Below are 23,317 nucleotides of genomic sequence, written 5' to 3' on the forward strand. Positions count from 1 at the left end.
ACAGTGTCGTCACAATAAAGCTGGAGCAAAGGAAACGTTATGAACAGAATCCTGAGAGAAAATACAGACACAACACCGTGCTGTATTTATCAAAAAGAACTGTGTATGGGTGGACCCACGCCGTTCAAACTGTGCTGTTCAAAGGCTCGCTGTATGTCCAAAGTATATTTAAATAGCAAGTGAGATACGGAATCTGGGTTTCAGCTCAAGTTCATCTCACTAAAAAGCTGGAGTTGTTTCTGTTCAGGCAGGCCCCAGGCATCCAGTCATTAGTCAGGAATGATGGTGAACTCTGGGATCATGTAGGTACTTGAGATGCTTTGTTCTATATATAAACACAAAGCAAGATTTCTCGACCGTAGCACTACTGACATTTGGGGTTGGAAAACTCCTTGTTTGGGGGCTGCCCTCGTACAACACAGGAAGTTGAGCGGCATCCCCACTGGCCACGTATCAGGTACTGCGGCCCAGGGGCTAATTCTTAAGCTACAGAGAAAGGGGGAACTTGGGGGCCAGAGTCACTCCCTCGTCTCAGCTCCAGAGGGAACCACGACACTGACTCTGACGAAACGAAAGATAACGCCAGCCGAAATGCCAAAACTAAGAAAGGGGTAACCAGGTGTAATTCACATGTTCACAACCTTACACACCTTTTTACAGAACGCTTTCACTTAGAATTAAAATTAATATAACATATGGCACACTTTGAAAGACACCAAAAACTCAGCTTTATGAATTAGTAAATTAACTGCCACTATGATTTAGTAAAATACATGTGAACATATACATGGAGAACCCACAAAGAGCCTTTCCTTTTCTTGGAAAATTGACACACGGAGCAGCTTTTCGTATTAGATACATTTTGAAGCTTCTAAAGTTCCACTGTGACCTCTCCTTTTCAGAAAAGTTTGGTGACTTTCCTGATTCAGGAACAAGCACTGCTTATATCCACACCGGCCACTGATGAAGTCAGATCCACTCAAACCGTACTTCAGTGATATTCTGAACAAAGAGAGACAGTGGACTAGAATCGCCACGCCTTTTAACTTAAAACGCGCAATGTTTAAGCATCCGTAATAAAATGTGAAGTGAACACTCCCGCTATCGATTTCCCTTTCCTTCTCACTCTTCAACGTACACTTAAGCGGTAACCAGCCACTCACCTGGATGACCTTATAGAAGTAGGCGTACTGCCGGGCTGTGTTCTTATACTGGCTGAAGACATCATGTATGGCTTGTGTGGACTGAAGGTCCCGAACTTCATCCTCTTCAAAGTAGAGAGGAGTGTCGTATTCGCTGGGGAGGGTCTGAATGTAGGGCTGCCAGAAAGAGTTAGGGTCGGCTCGCTCACACAGCAGATGAAAGGCCAGTGTGATATTTCCCATAGCTTGAAGAATCCGGTCTTGAGAATATAAGGGCCCTGAATTAACCCAGACGTTAACAGCGTTAAGTTCCACAAAGTGCCTTAAAAGGTATTCATTCAAAATATATATTCAAGGTACAGAAATAACCGGAAAGCCTTGTAATAGTTAAATTAACATGCACCTTTCTTCCGAAGATTAACAGCATGGAAAACAGTATGAATTTGGTGGACTATTTCGCTAGTTTGAGAAAACATCCAAATACGGTCCTTAGAACTACAAAATAAAATCTCATATTTTTATCGTTTGTACTTTGCCTTGAACGAGTCAGAAATTATTCTCACCCAACACTGAATTTTTAGCAGATTCAACGGTCATTAGTAATTTTCGTGGAACCCACAAAAATAATTCTTCTGCCTAGGAAGAAAAAAAATAAGAAAATCATAGAATCATCAAAACATATAACAATCGTCAGCCCAAACTTCATCTATGGTCAGAAACCCAATTACACAGGAAATACTATTGAAGGCTGCATATTAGCACTTCATCTTTAATCATCAAATATATTTTTAAATGGAAGCATTTATGGTGCAAACAAACAGAAGCAGGGTTTAAAATCCTACTTCCAACAGAAACACTGACTATACATGCTGAGAAAACAAATAAAAAATGGGACTTTCAACTTTACAGCAAACATAGCGATTTGGGGTGGTGCACAAAACTCTTAATTCTTTGCTGTACTTTTAAAGTTCTAAAAACAAAACAAACAAAATTTCTCTCTCCAACAAAAACTTGACTCTGTCAACATGAATTGTTCTTGCCATTGAATTTCTGAGGCCAGAGTAACATTCCTTTCTCTGCATGCTTGTCTTTAAGAAGCCCAATGAGGGGCACCTGGGTGGCTCAGTCAATGTGGCATCTGACTTCAGTTCAGGTCATGATCTCACAGTTCGTTGGGTCAAGCCCTGCGTCGGGCTCTGTGCTGACAGCTCAGAGTCTGGAGCCTGCTTCGGATTCTTGTCTCCCTCTTTCTCTGCCCCTACCCTGCTCACGCTCCATCTCTCTCTCTCAAAAATGAATAAATGTTAAAAAGTAATAATAATAATAATAATAATAATAATAATAATAAAAATAAAGCACAATGATAACCAGCAAACACACAAGTCCCTAAGACATGTTTTGGTTTACTGAATTTCTTCTCCAAAGTGTTACCTCATCCTTTGCCAACACGTGAGGTCTCTTTTTGGTACGTTCTGCATACGTATCTATGTTGCTTAAAACGTGCACATAGCAGTGCCCTGACTGTGGTAATGACATGGGTGTATGCTTATGCCCAACCCATCAAAATGTAACCATTAGATACATGCAGTTTTTTTAATCAATTAGACCTCAATAAAACTTAAAAAAAATGCACACAGTGAAAACAGACCACAGCTGAGATACTCGGGGTGGCATCTATACAAATGATGCTTCTCCTCTGATACAAGAGAAGACCGTGTGACACCCTGGTTACTAGGGGCCTCCTCCCGATGTCGACCATTTGACTATGTTTCCGTGTGTCTCCTTCCTTACTATAGATTATAAGCATCATGAAGGAAGAGACCTTGGGATTTTTTTTTTTCCTTTGGAAGGCTGCTATGATAACGAGCAAGGGAGGATTCACATACTACACATTTAATAGCGTCAAATAAACCAGTCTACGTTGTATCGCTGTATCAATGAAAGGCTAACTACAACTTGACCAAAAATGTTGCCTGAGGTTTGAGGGGCCCGAATAAGTAACAGTCACTTCCTCCATGCACGTTCTGAACCCACTGAGAGAGACACAAGACTACAACAGATGGTCACCCAAAATATCACCTACCGAATCCCAGAATTAGACAGACTCCCCCACCTAGTTCCAGGCAGAACTGGAGCCCCACGGGCCTCCCCACGTGCCGCCTGCCCCTATAAAGCTTACAGAGTGGAGAGAGCACAGCGGAAGGGACGCACGTGGGCAAGCAGCTCCCACCAAGAAAGAGGCCACGGCCAGCTCCTTCGCCCCAAGTCATCAGATTAAGCTATGCCTCCTGAGAGAGGCGAGTGAGGGGCAGAGAGAGGCTGGGAATGTCGGGGTGCAGCTGCCGCCTTCATCTGGAAAGAATGACCCAGAGCAGAGGAAAAGCATTTGTCCCTTTGAGCAGATTGTACTGCCCTTCCTCCTTCCCGTTCAGCTCTGGCCGTGAGGCTTCAGCAGGTGGCACCACCAAGCACTCAGTCACCTTCGCCAGAAAACCGGTAAGCACCCGACACTGCCCGCCCTCCGCCCCACAGCCACTCTATCGCAGGCCCTGTGGGCTCCCCCTCCTAACCGACCTGAGCCCACATCCTTCCGTTCAAGTCTCGAATCCTTTGAGGCTCGTTCTGTGACCTCCTAACAGGGGCTCTGAAACACGAGCTGACCTGCCCCAGGTCACTGGTTAGCAGCGCGGCTCCCAGGGAGGACGGACAGGAAGGGGCGGCCTCGCACACGGGCAAGGCTCTTCCAGGCCCCCGGTCAGCCTGGAGACCCTGCAGCAGGTCACGGAGTGCCGGCTGCAGGCTGCCTGTTCGCCTAAGAGGTCAGGGCAAGCCCAGACATCTGACTGCACGTCCCGTCCCCGCACGGCAGCACAATCCAAGCACACGGAGGGCCCCCCGGACGAAGGGATCAAAACTCACCTTGATGTCTCTTGTTGCTCTCAAACCAAAGCCCTCTTCTTTGAAGTTGACCATTTCGAAACCCTCGACAGAGGCTCCATTTTCAGAGGCCCACTTCATTAGGTCGGGAAAGTAATCTTCTCTTTTTCCATCAAAAGTAACAGACAGACCTGTATCAATTCCATGTGTTAGAGAACAAGAGCTACGTTTAGGATCTATGGTTATTCCTTCTGCTCTCGGAAACTAAAAAAACACACACTGGAAATAGTGATAACGCTCCAATCTCGAAATCAAAACTCATCACCAGAGACAGGTGGTCACCACACCTACAGAGGTGACCATTTTGTAATGTACGGAATATCCAGTCCCTATGTCATACGCCTGACACTAATACAATATCACGTCAGTTATGCTTTAGTGAAAAACTTTAAGAAGCTTAAAAAATAGACAAATTGGCTTAAAATTTTTTAAGTACAGTAAATTGGAAAAGGTGGAATTCATACAATGTTCTCTGATTACAGCACAATCAAATTGGAAATCAACAAAAGGAAAAGATCTCGAAAATCCCCAAATAGTTGGAAATTAAATGGGACACTTCTAAATAACACACGGGCAAAAGGAGAAATCGCAAGGAAAGAAAAACAGAACAAACCTAATCACCGAACAGGCCCAGTACATAACCTAACCAGTGACAAAGAGGCGCGTTATGCCCCTAGACCCCTGGCGGTTACAGGGATGCGCTTGCTGTCACAGGACTGCTGACTGAGGAGCTGCGGGAGGCGAGGCACTGGCAGGGGGCGCAGGGGCTTCACCGCCTCGGTCGTAAGAGCAGCCCCCGCACCCCGAATGCAACGTGCCAGGTCTCATCCGCAGCTTTGCTTTAGCAAAATCCCCAGGGAGACAGAAATCGGCAGCTGACACGGGCACAGGAGGCGTGTGTAGGGCTGGGCGCTACAGGCCTGGTCCTCAGAACGCAGGACCAGACGGTCTTGCACAATTCTGTCCAGTGATCTGCATGAGGTGGACCATACGTATCACCGCAAATAAAACAAATGTAACACCGTGTTTCTAAAAATTCAAGTGGCCTGATACCATTTATGCAAATTTTGAAGATACCACTTACGACCATGTATTTTTATGGGGTTATGCGTGAAGTGGAAAAATATTCTCAGCAAAGACCAACTCCAGAGGGCAAGAAGGGAAGGCGACAGAAGCATGGGGCTTCAGCTCTGACTGCAGCGTGTATTTCTCAAAAACAATGAAAACAAAACACAGGATGGAGGGAGGGACAGGGTCAGACCAGCAGGTGGGAAGGAGGGGGAACCCGACTTGGGGGACTGATCCAGTCTGGATGGGAGATTCTTCGGCGTTGTTGTGTTGTTTTTTGGCCTCTTCAGCATGTTTGAAATATTCAAAGACCTGAAGAGCCATGCTTTTTTCCAAAGCCGGGAAGAACCACTATTTGATGCATAAAGGGAGAAGAACGGGAGCCTCGAAAACGTCAGGAGCAAGGCGTGGAGTCCAGCCCAGGTGCCTGGAGTCACGTCACCGGGACACGGTCAATGGTCCCCTGGGTCTGTGAAGCAGGACGGCCGGGGGCCGTGCTGCACCACAGTGGACATGCAGGAGACTCGACTGTGTACGGACGCTCTTAGACAGAAGTCCCTCTTCGCTGAGAACTCAGAATGCTCTCACCTTCGTGCCAGTCGTAGTTAGCAGATTCTGCTGACGACAGACACTCAGGACGTACAAAACTTGTTCAGCTATCCACTGGGTGGACCGGGATCAGCACAGTCTACCACTTGGTGCAAATAAACACATTATAAAGGAACCTGTCAGCATCTGGGGCCCGAGACCGTCTAACCTAAAGCCCGGAGGTTCGCAGAATTACACAGGACAGCAATAAAACTACCACTACGGAGAGCAAATAAAAAAACAAACCCTCTTGTGATTCACTTCCAGGGCAATGTACAAAAACGGGGTCTAAGAAGGTTCTTCTCACCCTTTAAAATGCAGGCTCCTTGTGTTTTTCCCTGCTACCTCCCATGTGGCCCTGCATACCAATCTTTTATTTTTTGTGCTTTATAGAACTAAGACAATAGACATATTGAATAGGCTTTTTCAAACTGACACTTGGCCCTGTCGCCGGCCTGGCTGAGAATCATTAAGACACCTGCTGAACACACCCTGTAAAAACACTGCTTTGGATATATAACTTCGCCTCTTATTTAACCAAGATTTGTTTGAGTTCATTGTTTGACTTCGATTAGTGCGTATTTGTGTGTTGATCACTCATGGCATTGTGCACCGACCTCAAACCCTAAAGGAAACACACTACAGAAAAACAAACGGCTCTCAACAGAGATTTCATAAAATACAGACAAACAAAAGTCGTGTCATCTTAGCGCCTGCATATGAACACTTTTCCCCTACAGCGAACATTCTCACTCCTTCCAAAGCCGGCAGCCACACCTCAGAAATGGGACAGGTCCTGGGACAGCTGCCCAGCGCATCTCTCCCTAACTCCGGGCCCCTTCGCAGTGACCTTCCGCAGGCAGGAATGACGCCGGGTCCTTCACTGCCCTCATAAGCTTTCTGACCTGTGCCAAGTCCCTCCGTGATTTTATTCGAATACGATTACCGTTCTAGAAAATGTACCTTTTTGTTTTTTCCGTATTTTCTCGACGAGAGACCGGATCTGCACGTACTCCTCCCATTCCTTCCCCGGGCCGGGTGCGGGGCTACTGCACCCTGGAACACAAACGTCACGGCACTCAAACACTGTTTGCTTTCAACTTAGCCGGTCAGGCTTCAGCCCAAAGAGGATTTGGGTTTTGCTGCCACTGCTGCTTTACTTTTAATTGTTTTTTTTTAAGTTTATTCATTTATTTTGAGAGACAACTGAGAGAGAGGCAGAGAGGGAGAGCAGGGGAGGGGCAAAGGGGGGGGGAGGGAGAGAGAGAATCCCAAGCAGGCTCCATGCTGCCAGTGCAGAACCCAACGTGGGGCTCAAACCCATTAACTGTGAGATCGTGACCTGAGCCGAAACCAAGAGCTGGACACTTAACTGACACCCACGTGTCCCTACCATTTTTTTAAAGTAGGCGTCATGCCCACCGTGGGGCTCGAACTCACGTCCTCGAGGTCAAGAGTCGCACACTCCCCCCAGCTGAGCCAGTCAGGCACCCCCCTGCTGGTTCACTTTTAAAGGACAAAGGTACCACAGCCACGATGATAAACGTGACAGGTATAAATCAGGCGTACTTTTCAAAGCATATAAACCCTCTGAAACCATCCACATGCTTATTAACCTGGGGCCCCGAACCTAAGTGTGAGCACTGAACTTGCACTGACAGATGGTCCTCAGAATACACCTGTACGTGGGGAAATCTAAAAAGCTAGGCTATGATGCGAAGCATTTCCCTTTCCCTAAAAACTCTTCTAGGGGATCAAAAAAAAAAAAAAAAGGCAACCTTACAAGTCAACGTTTCTTTCTAGTTAAGCCCTAGAACAGTGGCTGTCTGAAGGAACCAGTTAAATCGGACATAAGGACAATTACTCAACAAACATTTCACACCCGTGTGTAAGGCTCTATATTAAGCACGCTCTGGAGGAGTCACAAAAGAGACAGCACAGTCACTGCTGAAAAGGAAGCTGAGACTCTGCTGGAGGGGCCAGAAGCGAAAGGCAGCACTCAGACCGGTGCCGGGCGTTTCTGGAGGCTGTGCTCTGGGCACCGGGCCTGTCAGCGAGCTCTTTCCTCTTCAAACAACTGTAGGAGTTTAAAGGGAGCGCGCTCTTCCCACGGCCACCCTCGTCTTCTGAGGAAAGAGTGTCTGTGGTAAATAACACCACCCAGCCCTAACCACGTGGACTCCTAACTCTTACGGCTAACCAGTCACTCTTCCATCGGCAAACACCGACGGAGGCCCCGGAACACAAGACAGGGCCTGTCCACAAGCTGCCCGCCGTCCGGTGGGGGACAGAGGAGGCAACGGGTCAGCACATCAGGGCTCTGCGGGGGCCCACGCTGTCCACAGGAGCACCCAGGGTGGGACCTGACCCGACTCGCTTGCTACCTGCTGCTGGCAAAGGAGAGACAGTTAAGCGTGCGTTTGGGGTTTGGCCTGTCACATAATCTGAACATACAAGGAAAAGGAGGCAAACGTAGGTAGTTAATACAGGGACCCCGGCCAAGTTTGAAACCTACAGAGCACCAATTTAAATTCACAGTGAAAAAAGGAATTTACCAATTTATACTAACTTACTGAAGCAAGTACAGGCACTTAATAGACACTTAATGTCCTTGAACCAAGAAATCGGAAAACTATGACCAAATCCCTAAAACTAAAGGGGAGCCATTCTGACGAGGGAGCAGAGTTCCAACGGTTTGCTCTCCGGGAGGCCCGCTGCACTCGCCTCGCGCTGCTGTGGACCCCGAGGCTCACAGGGCTTACGCGGCCCTGCCCACCGGGACCCAGGGGAGCCCCTGTTGTGGGCGGCTGCGCTAGAGAAGCTTCAGGTACACGGTTTCACCAGGGCCTCATTCCTCCCTACCCGCTGTCAATATCCCAGGTTTATTACAGCAGGGGAGAGTGGGGGTCAGAGCAGTTCCAAAAGTTGCCCAGCTCACGTGGCTAATAAGCCAGGATTTGAACCCCAGCCTGTCCCACTTCCCGCCTCGCCAGCCCAGAGACTGACCCGTGTGGCCTGAGCATGCAGAGCGGAGAAGGCTCGCAGCCCCACGTGAGGGCGGGGAGGCCAGGGGGGAACTTACTCTGTAACAGCTCACTGGTCAGGTTCAAGGTTTCCTTCGGCGACACACTTGCTGTGGCACCAGTGCCCGATTTCTGCGTTTTCACTCGACTCTTCTTACCCATTTTCTGACTACAGAGAAGAGAGAGAAAAGGCAAAATGCATTACGTTTCCAAAGAATCAAATCAAATAACGAAACACGGCACAGCAGCGGCTTAGCCTCGAGATGCTAACATTTTACTTCATGTGCGTCATATCCTCAAGTCTCCTTCCAGAAAAAGAGATGTGTGACAAGTATTAGTATTTGGAGGCTCCCAAACAAACAAACGAACGAAAAAATCGCTTTACTTTCTGGAAGAAAAGTTCCTTCCTTTTCACCTACAAAAACCACAGTAGAAGCAAATGTTACTCCGGAACTTTTTCAAGTGACACAGCTTTTACCGTGCACACTCCAATGCTTACCCCCTGACACTACACAGAGAAAGATTTTGTGTCCACACGTGTAACACGAACCACCATACGGGCGCAAAAACCTATATTCTCTCCCACTTTGCTTTAGAAGAATCATCGCCCGTTGGCAGCAACTGTATCATGAGCAGTAGATTACGGACAAATGCTGAAGACATTTGAGAGCTCAAAGATGCTTCGGAGAGGTACTCTAACGCTGCCATTCTGTCTCGCTGGAGAAGTCAAGCCCGGGGTTTCATCCCAGGAAAGCGACGGCAGCCCCCCGCTGGAACAAGGTCTCCCCGCGCCTCCCCCCACGAGCCTGGTAGCCTCTCACAGGTAGGAGACGTGACAACAGTCCACAGCAGGTGACACAGTGGGACACAAAAGCACCAACAGCATGCCGGGCACAGACTGTGAGAGGATGTCTCATTAAAAAACACACGTGTATTTAATGTGTATTTTTGAGAGAGAGAGAGAGAGAGAGAGAGAGCGCGCATGAGTGGGGGAGGAGCAGAGAGAGAGGGAGACACAGAATCTGAAGCAGGCTCTAGGCTCTGAGCTGTCAGCACAGAGCCCGGTGTGGGGCTCGAACCCACAAGCTGTGAGATCATGAAGTCGGACACTTACCTGACTAAGCCACCCAGGTGCCCCTGAAAACGCTTTATAACAAGAAGCCTCAAGATGTGCCTTGAAGAAAGTAAGGGATTGGGATGGGTGGGGCACTGAATGAGGGAAGTACGAGGGGGCCCCGGGGGGGGGGAACGTGCCTGGCTGGAGAGGTGGCTCCCTGTGATCTTAGCACCCGCCCCCTGCCCCCACCGTGAGTCGGCCACCTGAAGGAGGCTACAAGCGCCCTGAGGAGTCTGGCCCAGGCGTTCCTCCTCAAGAGAGCAGCACTTCAGGACAACAGCCCAGCAAGATGGAGAGTGCTCAGCCAAGAAGCTACTGCAGCCATCTGAGCACCGATCGATGACCGACACTGCAACGCTGCTCCACGGAGCCCTCCCGAGTTACATTTAACCCAAAGGGGAACCAGAAGGCATGCTCTGCCCCATTTATTTTTACAAAAGGAAAGGACTCTTGTAGTGTGGAGATGAGGGATGGGATAAAAGGTTGCAACGTCACACTCTCCCACCGCAGAGATGATCCCTGACCTCATCTGAACGGAAGCCAGGCAAATATGGCCCATGTGCTGAAATAATAGAAAATCGCACACCCTGACTAGGATAGGTTTCTTCTCTTATGTATCTAACACGTGGGTATAATGTGTAACCTTATGTATCTAATAAGTCTTCTTAAACAGTGTGCCCTACACAGTGTATGCCATCCTGGAATCAAAAGGAACAGGTAAAAATACCTAAAACTTTTGCAGCAAGGAATTAGTTGCTTTGAGATCAAAAGCAGAAAAACAAACAAAAAACTGGGGGGGGGGGGGAGGACGGAAGCAGGAAGAGCTTAAGCCCCTTTTCCTGAACTTAAGGACTAGCTTCTGAAAGGAGAGAGACGCTCCCCACGCGCACATGTCGCTTGCTCACGGCCAAGCCGAAGGCACAGCCTGACTGGAGCACCTCCCATTCTTCTCTGCATCTCGGGCTCTCTGTCCACTGAGAGCATGTCTGGCAGGAACCACTGAACCTGACCACAAATAACTAAAACTACCCAGGAGTCTAGAAAGATTTCTTTTAGGGTGGTGATTTTTTGTATTCTTTTCTTCCTTTTTTTTTTTTTTTAAATTGAAGTGCAGCTGACATACAATATTATATTAATTTCAGGTGTGCAATTTAGCGATTCAACATTCGAATACATGGCAAAGTGATCGCCCTAATTCTAGCTGCCACCTGCCACGGTGCAAAGTTGTTACAGTATTAACAACTCCATTCCCGGTGCTGTAGTTACATCTCTGTACTTACTTGTTCTATAACCAGAAGTCTGTCCCTTTTAATCCCCTTCCTCTATTTTACCCATCCCCCTGCCCCCAAAGGACTTTAATGACACTTCTAAATATGGCTCCGTGGGAAGAGCCATAGGAACCAACCCCCGTGAGTGGTGGGCTTGTTCGGCCTCTCCCTTCAGTCCTGCTGGCAAGCCTCTCGTGTATCAGGCTCCAAAGAACTTAAGAACATCACTTTGGGGGTGCCAGGGTGGCTCAGTCAGTTAAGCATCTGAGTTCTGCTCAGGTCATGGTCTCGCAGATCGTGAGTTCGAGCCCTGCATCAGGCTCTCTGCAGTCAACGCAGAGCCTGCTCCAGATCCTCTGTCCCCCTCTCTCTCTACCCCTCCCTTGCTCGTTCGTTTTTTTCTCTCTCTCTCAAAAACAAATAAACAAAAAAATTAAAAAAAAAAAAAAAAAAAAAAAGAACATCACTTTGATGAGGCGCCCCAGGCCCTCCCCTTCTCCTAGCAGACCTGGGGAACATGAGCTGGAGACAGCCATGCTCTCACGCACCGGCCCTCACCGTGTGCGGACCCACCACCAAGCAGGCCTCTTCATTCTGCCCGCAGCCCCTTACCTCCCGCAGATCCTCCTGCAGGGACCCCCCAACTGCCATCACTCCCAGCATGGAGATACCTGTCCGATACGCTGATCATTAATTAAAAGAGCAGCACTGACCCTTACATGCAGTACTTACACTCTGCAGGTGCTGGGCTAAGACAGAACTCCTCATTTGATCTCCCTAGACCCCTCTAGCATCCTCATCTTTAAAAACACTTTTTTTTTTTTTAATTTTTTTTTTTTTTCAACGTTTATTTATTTTTGGGACAGAGAGAGACAGAGCATGAACGGGGGAGGGGCAGAGAGAGAGGGAGACACAGAATCGGAAACAGGCTCCAGGCTCTGAGCCATCAGCCCAGAGCCCGACGCGGGGCTCGAACTCCCGGACCGCGAGATCGTGACCTGGCTGAAGTCGGACGCTTAACCGACTGCGCCACCCAGGCGCCCCTAAAAACACTTTTTTAATGTTTATTCATTTTTGAGAGAGAGACAGAGAGAGAGAGAGAGACAGAGAGAGAGAGAGAGAGAGAGATGGCGTGAGCATGGGAGGAACAGAGAGAAACACACAGAATCCGAAGCAGGCTCCAGGCTCCGAGCTGTCAGCACAGAGCCTGACGCGGGGCTCGAACCCACAAACCGTGAGATCATGACCTGAGCCGAAGTCGGACGCTTTACCGACTGAGCCACCCAGCACCGCTCATCCGCATCGTTTAGATGACATTCTCAGAAAGGTGAAGTCCTTCAGCTTTGTCCAAGGTCACTGGCTCCCGAGCTGGGCCACTGCCCTGCTGCTGTTGAAACGCAGAGCAAAAGCACAGGGCACTGCAGGGGGCGGGAGGGCTAAAAGGTCTTTCCAGACCCGACGCCCAACAACACCCTGCCAAGCGCCCACACCCCTGGATGTGGCCTACTGCCACCTGCTCCGGCCCACCTCCTGAATTCACCTCTCGCTTACATTTTGACACCAGCCTTTTACATGTCTGGGCCCAAGGCCATCCCTAACACGCAAATCCGCCCCGTGCTGCCATCCCTGCCGCAGCGCTTCAGGCTCCAGCAACAACAAGGACACCCAGTCCCTCGTATGGGTGTCATCGCACACCTCTATGCCCTGTCCCGCTATCTCGCCCACCTCACCCCTTGCCGCCAATACTTGAGTCGCCTGTGCAGTAACTCACTTCCTCTAAAAGCCCTGCCCAGGCATCACCTCTAAAGCCTTCGTGATCCTCTGAGCTGCAACAGCCCCTCCTCTGTGCCACTTCTCCCACTACTGGCTCTCACTGCACTGGAAGTCTTGCTCACACGCCAGCTTTCCTCCTGGACAACGGGCTCCTTGGGGCACCATGTCCTATTTCCATTTGTGTCCCCGACACCCAGCCCAGAACCCAGCCCAGAGCAGGCCGTCTGCATACAGTGCTCATGAGCTCCCAGGAAAAAGAATTCTCTCCTTGGGCAGTTCTTAGGTCAAAATCAGTATTGCTGAAGCTCCCACCCGAGTTTCTGTCTCCTCAGAACGTTAGGATGACGTCTAATTTCTCCTGCAGGTGAGAGACCACTAAATATCTGGTCACAGTGATTTGAAAACACAATAGATTCCTTTGGCAATAATACTCTACGGTGGAATACTTAAAACTCAATTGTTCTCATGATTTCTTTCCCTTACGCCAAAAAACTGCCGGCTTTTAGAAATGAGTCATAGGTGTAGGAAGACAACGCAGGTCAAATTTCCAAACACATCGGTCAATTAGCACCAGGGAGAACAGGTACCTGGAACATACTCTGCAGAGGCCAGGGTGGGGGGCGGAGCTATGTTTATAGAAGCAGTCACTGAAGCCCAAACCAGTTAAGACTTTCACCTCCAGTTCCTGCCATCCTTACGGCTTCATCTCCCTGCCTCCAATCTCCTTCCCCAGCACACGTGGACAGCTAGCCTTTACAGATGGAGGCATCAAGTGCCTGATAAGTGCTCGGCCACTGCCGGGAGGTATCGACACAGCCAGCACTCACGGAGCCTCCCTCATGCGTTCCCAGTCCTAGCTGTCCCCAGCAAGGGACCAGCATTTCGACTCTAGTATCATACCTTGTTTTGTCTGTTCCCGAACTTCCCATAACAAATACGTAGACTTCTTTTGCTCGACACAAGGTCTTTACACAGCTCACAGGGTGGTCCCACCTCCCCAGCACAGCCCTCAAGGTCCATCACACCTCATCTCATCTCATCCGGCTGCCTTCACTCTACCCCTCACCTCTTCACACGGCACACTCCAGGGATATACTCATTCTCCCCGTTTTCTAGAAAAAAGCTATCCTCCACTACCCTTTTCTCACCTCCTGGCAAAATGCTTCACAAACTTCAAGACTCAGCCCAAATACCCCCAAGGTCCTTGAGGAAAGTCTAGGATCCTCCATTAATTTCATAGACTTGAAGCCATGAATGTCAGCAAGAATGAGTCAAGTTCAAGGTGATGAACAGATGCTAAAGTCCTGGATTACCTTGAGATTCAGTCTTTTGTGACTCTTTTTGGAGTGTTTCCCTCCCACAGAGATAGAGACCCTCATGGAGAGAAAGCTGCTCACTCAGGAGAGGCAGTAAGAATCTTACATACAGGCATCCACTCACTTCATCTTAATTAAGGTGGGAGGGTTGTCTGTCCTTGTCTCCAGGGACCATACCTACTTAGGGTACAGGGTCATAGATCCAGGCCAGGGTTTAATCTGTCCTCCTGGAAAATAGGTTTGCACCGACCCCCTCTTGGAAAGCTCCCCAGCTGACCTGGACTTGCTCTGCCTGGGAGCCCCCACTGCTCTGGGGCCCCTGTGCCCTTAATCAGAGGTGGTTATGGCCTTGTTGCCGAGCCTTCAGTTTGCGTGAGGAGCTCAAGATTCTTTTTTTTTTTTTTAAGTTTATTTATTTTTTGAGTGGGGGGGAGGGAGGGTGGAGGAGAGAGGCAGAGAGAGCGGAGGAGACAGACAGAATCCCAAGCAGGCTCCGCGTTGTCAGCGTGAAGCCCGATGCAGGGCTCAAACTCGTGAACCATGAGACCAAGAGTAAAAATCAAGAGTCGAATTCAAGTCAGAGGCTTAACGGACAGAACCACCCAAGCGTCCCAGGAACTCAAGACTGTGAAGGGTGGGGTTCTCGGCACCCGGTTCTACGGCCCAGCAGCCAATCGTCTGAACTCGTACGGCCATCGGTGTCTGTGACATTTGTTTACTTCTAGGTCAGATGTGGCTTAGCGCCAGTTCTAATCTCTGTAGGAAGTCCCTAACTCACGGTATACCTGGACGGCACAAGTCCCACATTTACTTCTTTTCACCCCAAAGACCATCAGGCTCTCTCCCCGTTTGCCAGCTCCCTGCACACTGCCCTCCCTCAGCCCCTGGCCTGGCGGTCATTCCCTGATCCACACTCTGTGCTCCATCACCGAGGCCTACGGGCCTTTACCCCATGGTGGCCGTGTGTCTGAGTCTTGGCTAAGACCCCACCTCACCTGTGGTCGCCCTCCCTGCACTGCCAGGGCCCAGCTCTGGAGCCTCCGTGGCCTCACCCACCGCAGCCTACGTTACCTTCGCACCCGTTTTATGCACCGTCTCGTGGCAGAAATACAACAAACCTTCCGTCTCTAAATTACCTGTAGGTGTAGTATCGTGTCATGGACGCAGATGAGGGTCAAGTATCTGTTCAATGAAAGAAAATCTTTGGATATCATTTTGGTTAGTATTGCCCGTGGGTAAGATTTACTTCCCATCACAGCAGTACGATTTTGCGTCAAAGCACCATTTCCGTATATTCCCCCACCAGTGAATAAAACATCAGTCAAAATGCAACATTGACTAAATATTTATCTACTGCTACTAAAGAACTAAGAAGAGGGGTTCCCGGGTGGCTCAGTCGGTTGGGCGTCCGACTCTTGATCTCAGCTCAGGTCACGATCTCATGGTTCATGAGTTCAAGTCCAGCATCGGGCGTGAAGCCTGCTTGGGATTCTGTCTCTCCTTCTCACTCTGCCCCTCCCCTGCTCGTGTGCACATGGCACGCATGCACGCGCGCACTCTCTCTCCCCCTTTCAAAACAAATAACTAAAAAAAAAAAAAAAAAAAGAAAAGAAAAAGAACTAAGAAGACTCTTAAAAGTAAATATATAAATTTTTATATATGCATAAAATATATGGAATTCACACTTGAAGTTAAAAGTGTCTTTCAGGAGTCCATGGTTTATCATTAGAAAAGCTTTAGTGTATTTTTCACAACAGAAACTCCCTGATAAACACAAATGCAAAAGTTTTTAAATGTTTTTGGTCTCTCAGAAAGCAACAAAGCAGCGACGAGTCCACTTCCAATAGAAAAAGAAAAAAGAAAAAAAAAAGGGGGTTATGGCCCAAGCACAGCTTGAAGCTCTGTGAGCTATTGTGACCAGGGGCGCAAGTGTCCACATGGGGCTCTGCCCTGGTCAGACACATCCCTGTCACAGCCGGCAGAGAGCGCGCTGACGACAGCCATGCCATGTCAGGGAGCTTAAACACGGCTGTGACTTGGCCAAGAGCCCACAGCCATCAAACCGTGGACCCACAGCTTCCAACCCGAAATGTGTATTACTCCCAACACTGAGGCAGGCTCTGCACATAGATGCAGCCAATGAACCACCTGTCCTGCGTCTGCGTGCCCAGGACTACGCCAGCTGTGGGGGAACACAAAATGAAGGCAAGCCAGACGTGCGGGCCTCAAGGACGATGCGGTGCAGAAACAAGACCCGGCATGCACAAGTCCTCAAAGACCTAGGAGAAGGAGCTAGAGAGGGCCAAGGAGCGAAGTACAATTAAAGGAGGACTACGCTTCAAGATGCAATTTGAGAAGATGCTAGAATCCAGTCTGAGTGGTTTCCTAAATTCAACCCCTTCTGCCTTTTTTAGCTAACAATGTTGATTTCCTCCACCTCATGGATTGGAAATAAGTACTTACCCTTTCCATTTATGATTCAAGAATGTGTTACACACAATGAGTAATTTTCATTGTGGTTCAGCTGATCTGGGGCTAGAGCCCAAGTTTCAACAAATGAACAAACAGGTAGCCTGAACATCCTTTGTGCCCCTAGCGGATAAAAACCACCTACCAGAAATTCATCAAGTTCCTACGGAGACCAAATATTTATCTCCAATATTTATTTCAAAATTTATATTAGAAAGATATAAAGAGGTCTAAATTAAGTATGTGTACACACATTTACACACATACAGATACTCAAGACAAATTCCAATTATTACCCTGAAGGTACAACACCAATTGAAAGGGGTTTTTTTCCCCCAAAGTTTAGACTGAAAACTGGTATCATTCATAAATTCTTATGGAATTACCTGGAGACAAACCAAAGTAAACAGTCCAAAAAGAATTCAAACAATACTTAAGACAAAAGAAACTAAGTGGGAAAGCAATACAGGATTGATAGACAAAGCCATTCTACAAACAATTATACATACAGTCGTTCAAAGGAAGGGGCATCTGTAAGAAGGAACAACAGCAAGCCAGGAGTTTCACTCCTATCTCTGCTTCTTCACCATGCAGATATTTTAACCATCTATAGAATCCTCAAAATGCGGCTCTTTAAGACACCATAAACTATTTAGTAAAACCACCAACAATCTCTCCACTTAGTAGATAAAACTGACCTTAGTAAAGTATAAAATAAATGGAATATTCAATTATTTTAATTGCTAACTAATATGCGTCTGGTATCTGTACTCAACAACCACTCCTGACCAAGCAAGCGATTTTTCTATATATAATCTGTGCGGTGGAATACAAAGTCAGGTTGGGGCACCTGGGTGGCTCGGTCAGTTGAGCATCCGACTTCAGCTCCGGTCATGATCTCAGAACCCGTGGGTTCGAGCCCCACGTCGGGCTCTGTGCTGATAGCTTGGAGCCTGGAGCCTGCTTCAGATTCTGTGTCTCCTTCTCTCTTTCTCTCTCTCTCTCTCTCTCTCTCTCTCTGTCCCTCCCCTGCTCACTCTGTCTCTTTCTCTCTCAAAAAAATGTTTAAAAAGTAGTCAGGAGAAATTAGGCAAAGCACATTTAGACAACTTGGCTGACAGGAGGGGGGCAGTGAGGAAGGGTGCTAGGCACTTTATACCCACTATTACAAAGTCTAGCTTGAGTACACGGAACGGAGACAGGATTCAGCTGGGTGGTTTTTGAGGGGTTTTTTTCCTAATTCTAAGTGGGAAGTATAGATAAATGTGTATCTTTCCTGAGTTGCTTTCAGCTGAACACAAATAGAATAAACATTTCTGATTACATTTTTTGGCAATCTATCCAGAAAGTTTGAGCTCTAACCCAGCATCTCCTGAACCTACCCAACTTTACAGCTGGACTGACTGCAGCAGAGAATTGTCCAAGGCTTCCTCCTACCTCAGGCACCCAGCTGTAAATGTACTTGAAGGGAGTGAGAGAGCCGGTCTGATCTCTGTGCAGGAAGAAAAGAAGCTCACAAAAATATCTGGCAGGCCATTAGGATCAGATTACTACATTCTGAATTAAATACACAAATTATAGGATGATGGCTTAGGAAAATGAAAGCACTCTCAAATTGGAAAGTATTGAAGTGTGCAATGTTTTCTCTCCTCCAGAAACTGATAATGAACACGCGGTCCCTGCACCACATGCTACCGGGTTAACTGAAACTAACACGTATGGGAAATATGTGCTCTCTCCCTACAGTGGCAGGGCCTATTAGCAGGTTCAAGCCATACGAACCCTACCGGTTTAAGGAGATACCTGGCACCCATCATTCCAGTCCCTATCGAAGGAGGTACCGATGTGCCACAACTCCGAAGTACCAAGAGGTCAAGGCAAGCAGGCAGGCAAGAAGGGGAAGCCTCCTTCAAGCCAAGTTTCAAGCCAGTAGCTACTAAAGTAGCAGGATGAACGCAGCCCTGTAAATTGCATGTAAGTAAAATCTCAATCTCTGTACAGAACAACTTACAATCTACAAGTAGACAGGGACAGGTAGATACACACACATTTGAGATTTAACAAAATACACACGTTTCTTGCTTTCTACAGTGTTTTTTGCTAATTTCCCACTAATTTACACAGTAATTTTAGAAATGCTTAAACCACTTCTGATTGACTTTTCAACATATAATAGTTTCAGTTTTAAACTGCTGTTGAATTAAACTGTAAATACACTTAAAATGAGGCTCCTATTTAAAGGAAGCTGAAAAAAAAAACCTCTCAGAAAGCAAAGAATCATTTGGTATCATGAATAATCATTTCTTTCATGTCTTTCTAAAAGAAAAAAGAAAAACGTTAAGTGAAGAAACAGCTGTAATCCGTCAAGAAATTACCTTCAAACCACCCACATTCCTCCCCTAAGATTTGAGATTCTAGAACTGTGGAATATGGGGCTTGGAAGAGACTTTTGGGGTTATCTGTGTTAATCCTCGGCCCCGCACATGTTTAAAAGAACCCCACCCAGGGTCATGAAGCAATGACAGTCGTCAAAGTGCACCGCTATCCACCGCCATGAATTCAGGTCTGAAAACGCTGGAGAGGCAGGGTGGAGGGTGTTGTGACTAAGAAACGCACTACTTGAGGCTTGCTGCTGCTAAGGGCAGCGACAGAGCGAGGGACAGAGCGGAGGTTCTGCGGGCACTCCTGTGCTTCCCAGGGCTGAAGCTGCTAACCGCCCGCTGCCGCGTGTGCATTTCCAGGTTGTGAGCCACTGCAGCACTACGTTGTTGGAAAGGTCATCGTCTCCTCTGACCTGTCCCCCACTTCTGCCTTTCAAAGAGAAACGACTACCCTTCAAATTTTTGAAGACAGCACTCTGTTCCCCCACAAAGCCTTCTCTTCTCCCGGTTTAACATACTCCTTCTCAAAAGTGGACAAAACTCACTTAGGTATGTTCAATGAAGTTTTTTCTCCAGGCAACAAAACCCTTCTGATGAGCTCTGAGAGGGGCACAGTTCAGTGGGGATTGTCTTCCTGGAACTCGAATCAAGGGGATCTGAGGATTACGCCTGAGACTGCCCGGGCTTTTCTACGAGTCAAGTGAACAAAGGAGTGCATTCATTTGTTCAGTGCACATTTCTCGAGTATCTAATCTGAAAGGCACAGATGAGTGACACACAGTCCCACAGCCTTGAGGACAAAATGACAATCAACTGAAACCTTTGTTACACAAACGGATTTTCAGCAAGACAAGACGTGCTGTATCAAGTCATGCTGTCATTGTTTGTTTCCAGGCCACTGTCACCATCACCCCTGCCACACACAATGTCCTACGGCAGGTCCCCAACATGACTGTCTTCATCATGACTGCATCATTTGGGCACTTACTTTATCAGAAACTGAGGGAGGCATTTCACACAATAGAAAGAGATAGAATCATACCCACTTTACAGATGAGAAAGTTGAAATTGAGAGAGGTTAAGAAACTCCACACAAGATGAAGACTCAGTTGGTAGCACAGCCTCACCAGCACACCCTGGTGGCAAACTTTACTGACACTCAATAGTGTTTCACGGATTCAGCTCAAAACCAACCCACTTGCGAAGGCTTGGAAGGCTGGTCATCGCCTCCAAAGTTCAAAATAACAGTATTCCCTCACAGTAGCAAAACGTACCACATAAAGGTTTTACCTCTTCGGCCTTTTTCAGGTAGAGAGCCGTTTTGCTAGCCTTGTCCAAACAAATGGGAGTTGCCTCAGCTTCAATGGGAAACTTCCAAATAAGCCTCTGCCCAGTCCCGTGTATCCCACATTGATCTCTGCAATGCCACACTCATGTCAAGAAACTGCAGAAACCACTTAGAAACATGTAGCAGTGCTAAGCCATTACAATCAACACACGGAAAACTTCGTTAATCATTAGCCAATATGGCAAAAGCAACTTTAATGAGTATTTTTCAACACGAACCCTTCCTTTCTTTTAACTGTGCTCGCTGGAAAATTATTGATAGTGAAGAGTCAGGCCTGTTTACTGAGACTGAAAGCTTTAAATCACTCAGTCATGTGACTGTTTGCACCTTGCTAAATCCTAACGACTCGTGTCCTAAAAACGTGAAGAGTGAAACTCAGGATCGTAGATAGGTGATGAGCCTAAAACACAGCACATTTATTAAGAGTTCTATGTAGACACCCTGATTACATTCTCTGGACAATGCTTTAGTCCCTCTAGAAAAGAGTGAAAGCATTTCTTCCTGTTCTCTTTTCCCTGCCCGCCCTCCACACATCCCCACCACTGAAGCTAACGAAGTAGCAGGTTAAGATCTCACTCGGCTTGGTAATCAGCATCACTCAGATTCTTCTCAAAATCTTAACTTCAGGGTCGGGCTCGTCTTCCGTGGTCAGCCAAAAGTGTTTGGGCTTGTCTTGATTACTAATTAACTTCTACTTAGAAAGTACTAGAATAAGAAACAACTTCAAAGTCTTAACTTTGGTACTTGACTTTCATAATCATTTAGAATCATTTCTCTTCCACTCAAATGTATTTCAGTTGCAAACTGTCAATACTTGGGCTCGTACCTTTTGATTTACACCTGTTCCTTTCTAAAACCTAGAGGAGGGGCGCCTGGGTGGCGCAGTCGGTTAAGCGTCCAACTTCAGCCAGGTCACGATCTCGCGGTCCGTGAGTTCGAGCCCCGCGTCAGGCTCTGGGCTGATGGCTCAGAGCCTGGAGCCTGTTTCCGATTCTGTGTCTCCCTCTCTCTCTGCCCCTCCCCCGTTCATGCTCTGTCTCTCTCTGTCCCAAAAATAAATAAAAAACGTGGAAAAAAAAATAAATAAAACCTAGAGAAAATAAGAGTCTACACGGCTAATCTCTGGCTTGAGTTACTGGATGAATTTAACAACAAAAGTAGGACTTCTAATCTGGCCAATTCCGCTAACTAAGCTTTCTTTACATAATACTATCATTATGTTAAATAGGACTCAGAACGAACTGATATCCAAGATAAACATGTCTACGACCGCAGCAAGAGAAAAAGGATGCACAGCAAATCAAAATGTTCGTCAACGACAAGATGGGCCCAAATATAACGTGAGCAATTTGAGAAAACAACTGGCCACAGGCGACTTGCAAAGTGACCTAAGAATAAAGACATATTCACTGCTCTGTTAAAAAATGTTGAGTGCCACAGTAGTAAGTGACTCCGGTTCCTCTAATGGGGGAACAAGATCATGGCTCCATTCCCAGGACTTAGGTACAAAGAGAGGAGACGCACTGGAAGCTCTTCCTCCCCACCCCCGACAGAAGCACCATGCACTAGCCAGCAAACCAGTCTCTATGGGAAAAAAAAACAAAAAAAACCAAAAACCTGCCAGTGAAAGATAGTCATCAAACTACACACACAAAAAAGATCTACTATTATTAGCTGTGTTTCTAAAAGTTACTTCAGACTTGAGATAAGAAAAAAAAAGGAGACTATGTAATTCAAACATTTAAGGAACTGGAAAGCCTCAAAGTGAACCGACAGCCAGTAAAAAAAAAAAAAAAAAAGAATCCAGAGTAAGTCTCAGCTAGCAGGTAAGATTTCTGCTCCCAGGCCTGCTCACATTCCACAGGCCACAAACTGCGTACCTGCTTTTATTGAATTCTGTAACTGCCTACTAAATCCTTCCACCACCAGCAGGCCTTGGTCGCACTCAGGTTGGCACTTTCCTCCAGCTGTCACCCGTCAGGCTCTTCTAGACGCGAAAGCATCACGTTTTAAGGAGGCTGTTGTGAGCGCTCCTAACAAAACAGTTTTCCGGTGGTTGAACTTAAGAAGGGAAAAATGTTTCAGCACAACCTTTACATTTTCCTCATTTTCCAGCGGCTCTTCAAGCAAAGATTTAACCATTTAAAATGTGGCCTAAAATGCTTGCCATAGGGAAGAGAAGATCAGTTAAGTGTTACTTTCTTACTGACAATCTTACTGCACTCTTACTGACAGAACTGAACAGAAACTTTCATTTCCACTGCGGAAAATGTTTCAATCTTCAAGTCCAACACCAATGCCACTGCCAGGAACAAAAGCACCAAGAGAGGTCAGCAAACTGAGGAAGAGAAGGAAAGCAGCAACCATTTTACCCTCTCAGGATGGAGTAGCATTTCAGACGTTGGCTTACAGTTTTGAATAGGCTGAAAGGAGGGCAGGCAGGAAGGGGCAGCAGAAGGCTAAAAACTGAGGTTTGGAATTCCAATAAAGAGGTTGTTCTGTATTTGAGAACTTGGCTTTGCAAACTCCTTTCTGGGGCCAGAGAAAAACACTCCTCCTTAAATTGTTGGAACCTGACCAGAATATCAATCACAGCAGCCCCTGGGACTAATTTGGTAAAAGGCGGGATTGCACACACAGTAGCCTGCATAGGCACAATTTATCATGGTTCAAGCCAGTCTTGCCAAACTTTAACAGTGGAAAGCTGCGTTTATCTTGCTATATTCTTGAGTTAAATGCATTCACTTAAAATGGTAAGAAAAACCTCTCCAAGATTATTACTGGCTATTTCCATTTTGAAATAACCAGCGGGGTCAACTGAGAAGAAACACAGGGAAGGGAGAGGTATCGATTACACATGATAAAATTCACTTTTCAGTGTCCGGTT

General features: G+C 47.2%; 1 protein-coding gene across 3 annotated transcripts in view; it reads right to left on the reverse strand.

Moving 5' to 3' along the window:
* Nucleotides 1-23,317, reverse strand: part of SETD3 (SET domain containing 3, actin histidine methyltransferase) — an 80,492-nt gene that overhangs the window by 56,017 nt on the left and 1,158 nt on the right. For all 3 annotated transcript variants that reach the window (XR_006293499.1, XM_043556998.1, XM_043556999.1), the window contains exons 2-6: nucleotides 8,818-8,927; nucleotides 6,699-6,791; nucleotides 4,062-4,210; nucleotides 1,706-1,778; nucleotides 1,164-1,420 (exon numbers count right to left, since the gene is read on the reverse strand). Coding sequence is in view for 2 of the 3 variants with exons in the window: in XM_043556998.1 (XP_043412933.1) it covers nucleotides 1,164-1,420; nucleotides 1,706-1,778; nucleotides 4,062-4,210; nucleotides 6,699-6,791; nucleotides 8,818-8,920 (675 nt within the window). In the remaining variant the exon portion in view is untranslated. The remainder of the gene's footprint in view (nucleotides 1-1,163; nucleotides 1,421-1,705; nucleotides 1,779-4,061; nucleotides 4,211-6,698; nucleotides 6,792-8,817; nucleotides 8,928-23,317) is intronic.

The sequence above is a fragment of the Prionailurus bengalensis genome, chromosome B3 (assembly GCF_016509475.1).
Source record: "Prionailurus bengalensis isolate Pbe53 chromosome B3, Fcat_Pben_1.1_paternal_pri, whole genome shotgun sequence".
In the NCBI taxonomy this organism is placed as follows: domain Eukaryota; kingdom Metazoa; phylum Chordata; class Mammalia; order Carnivora; family Felidae; genus Prionailurus; species Prionailurus bengalensis.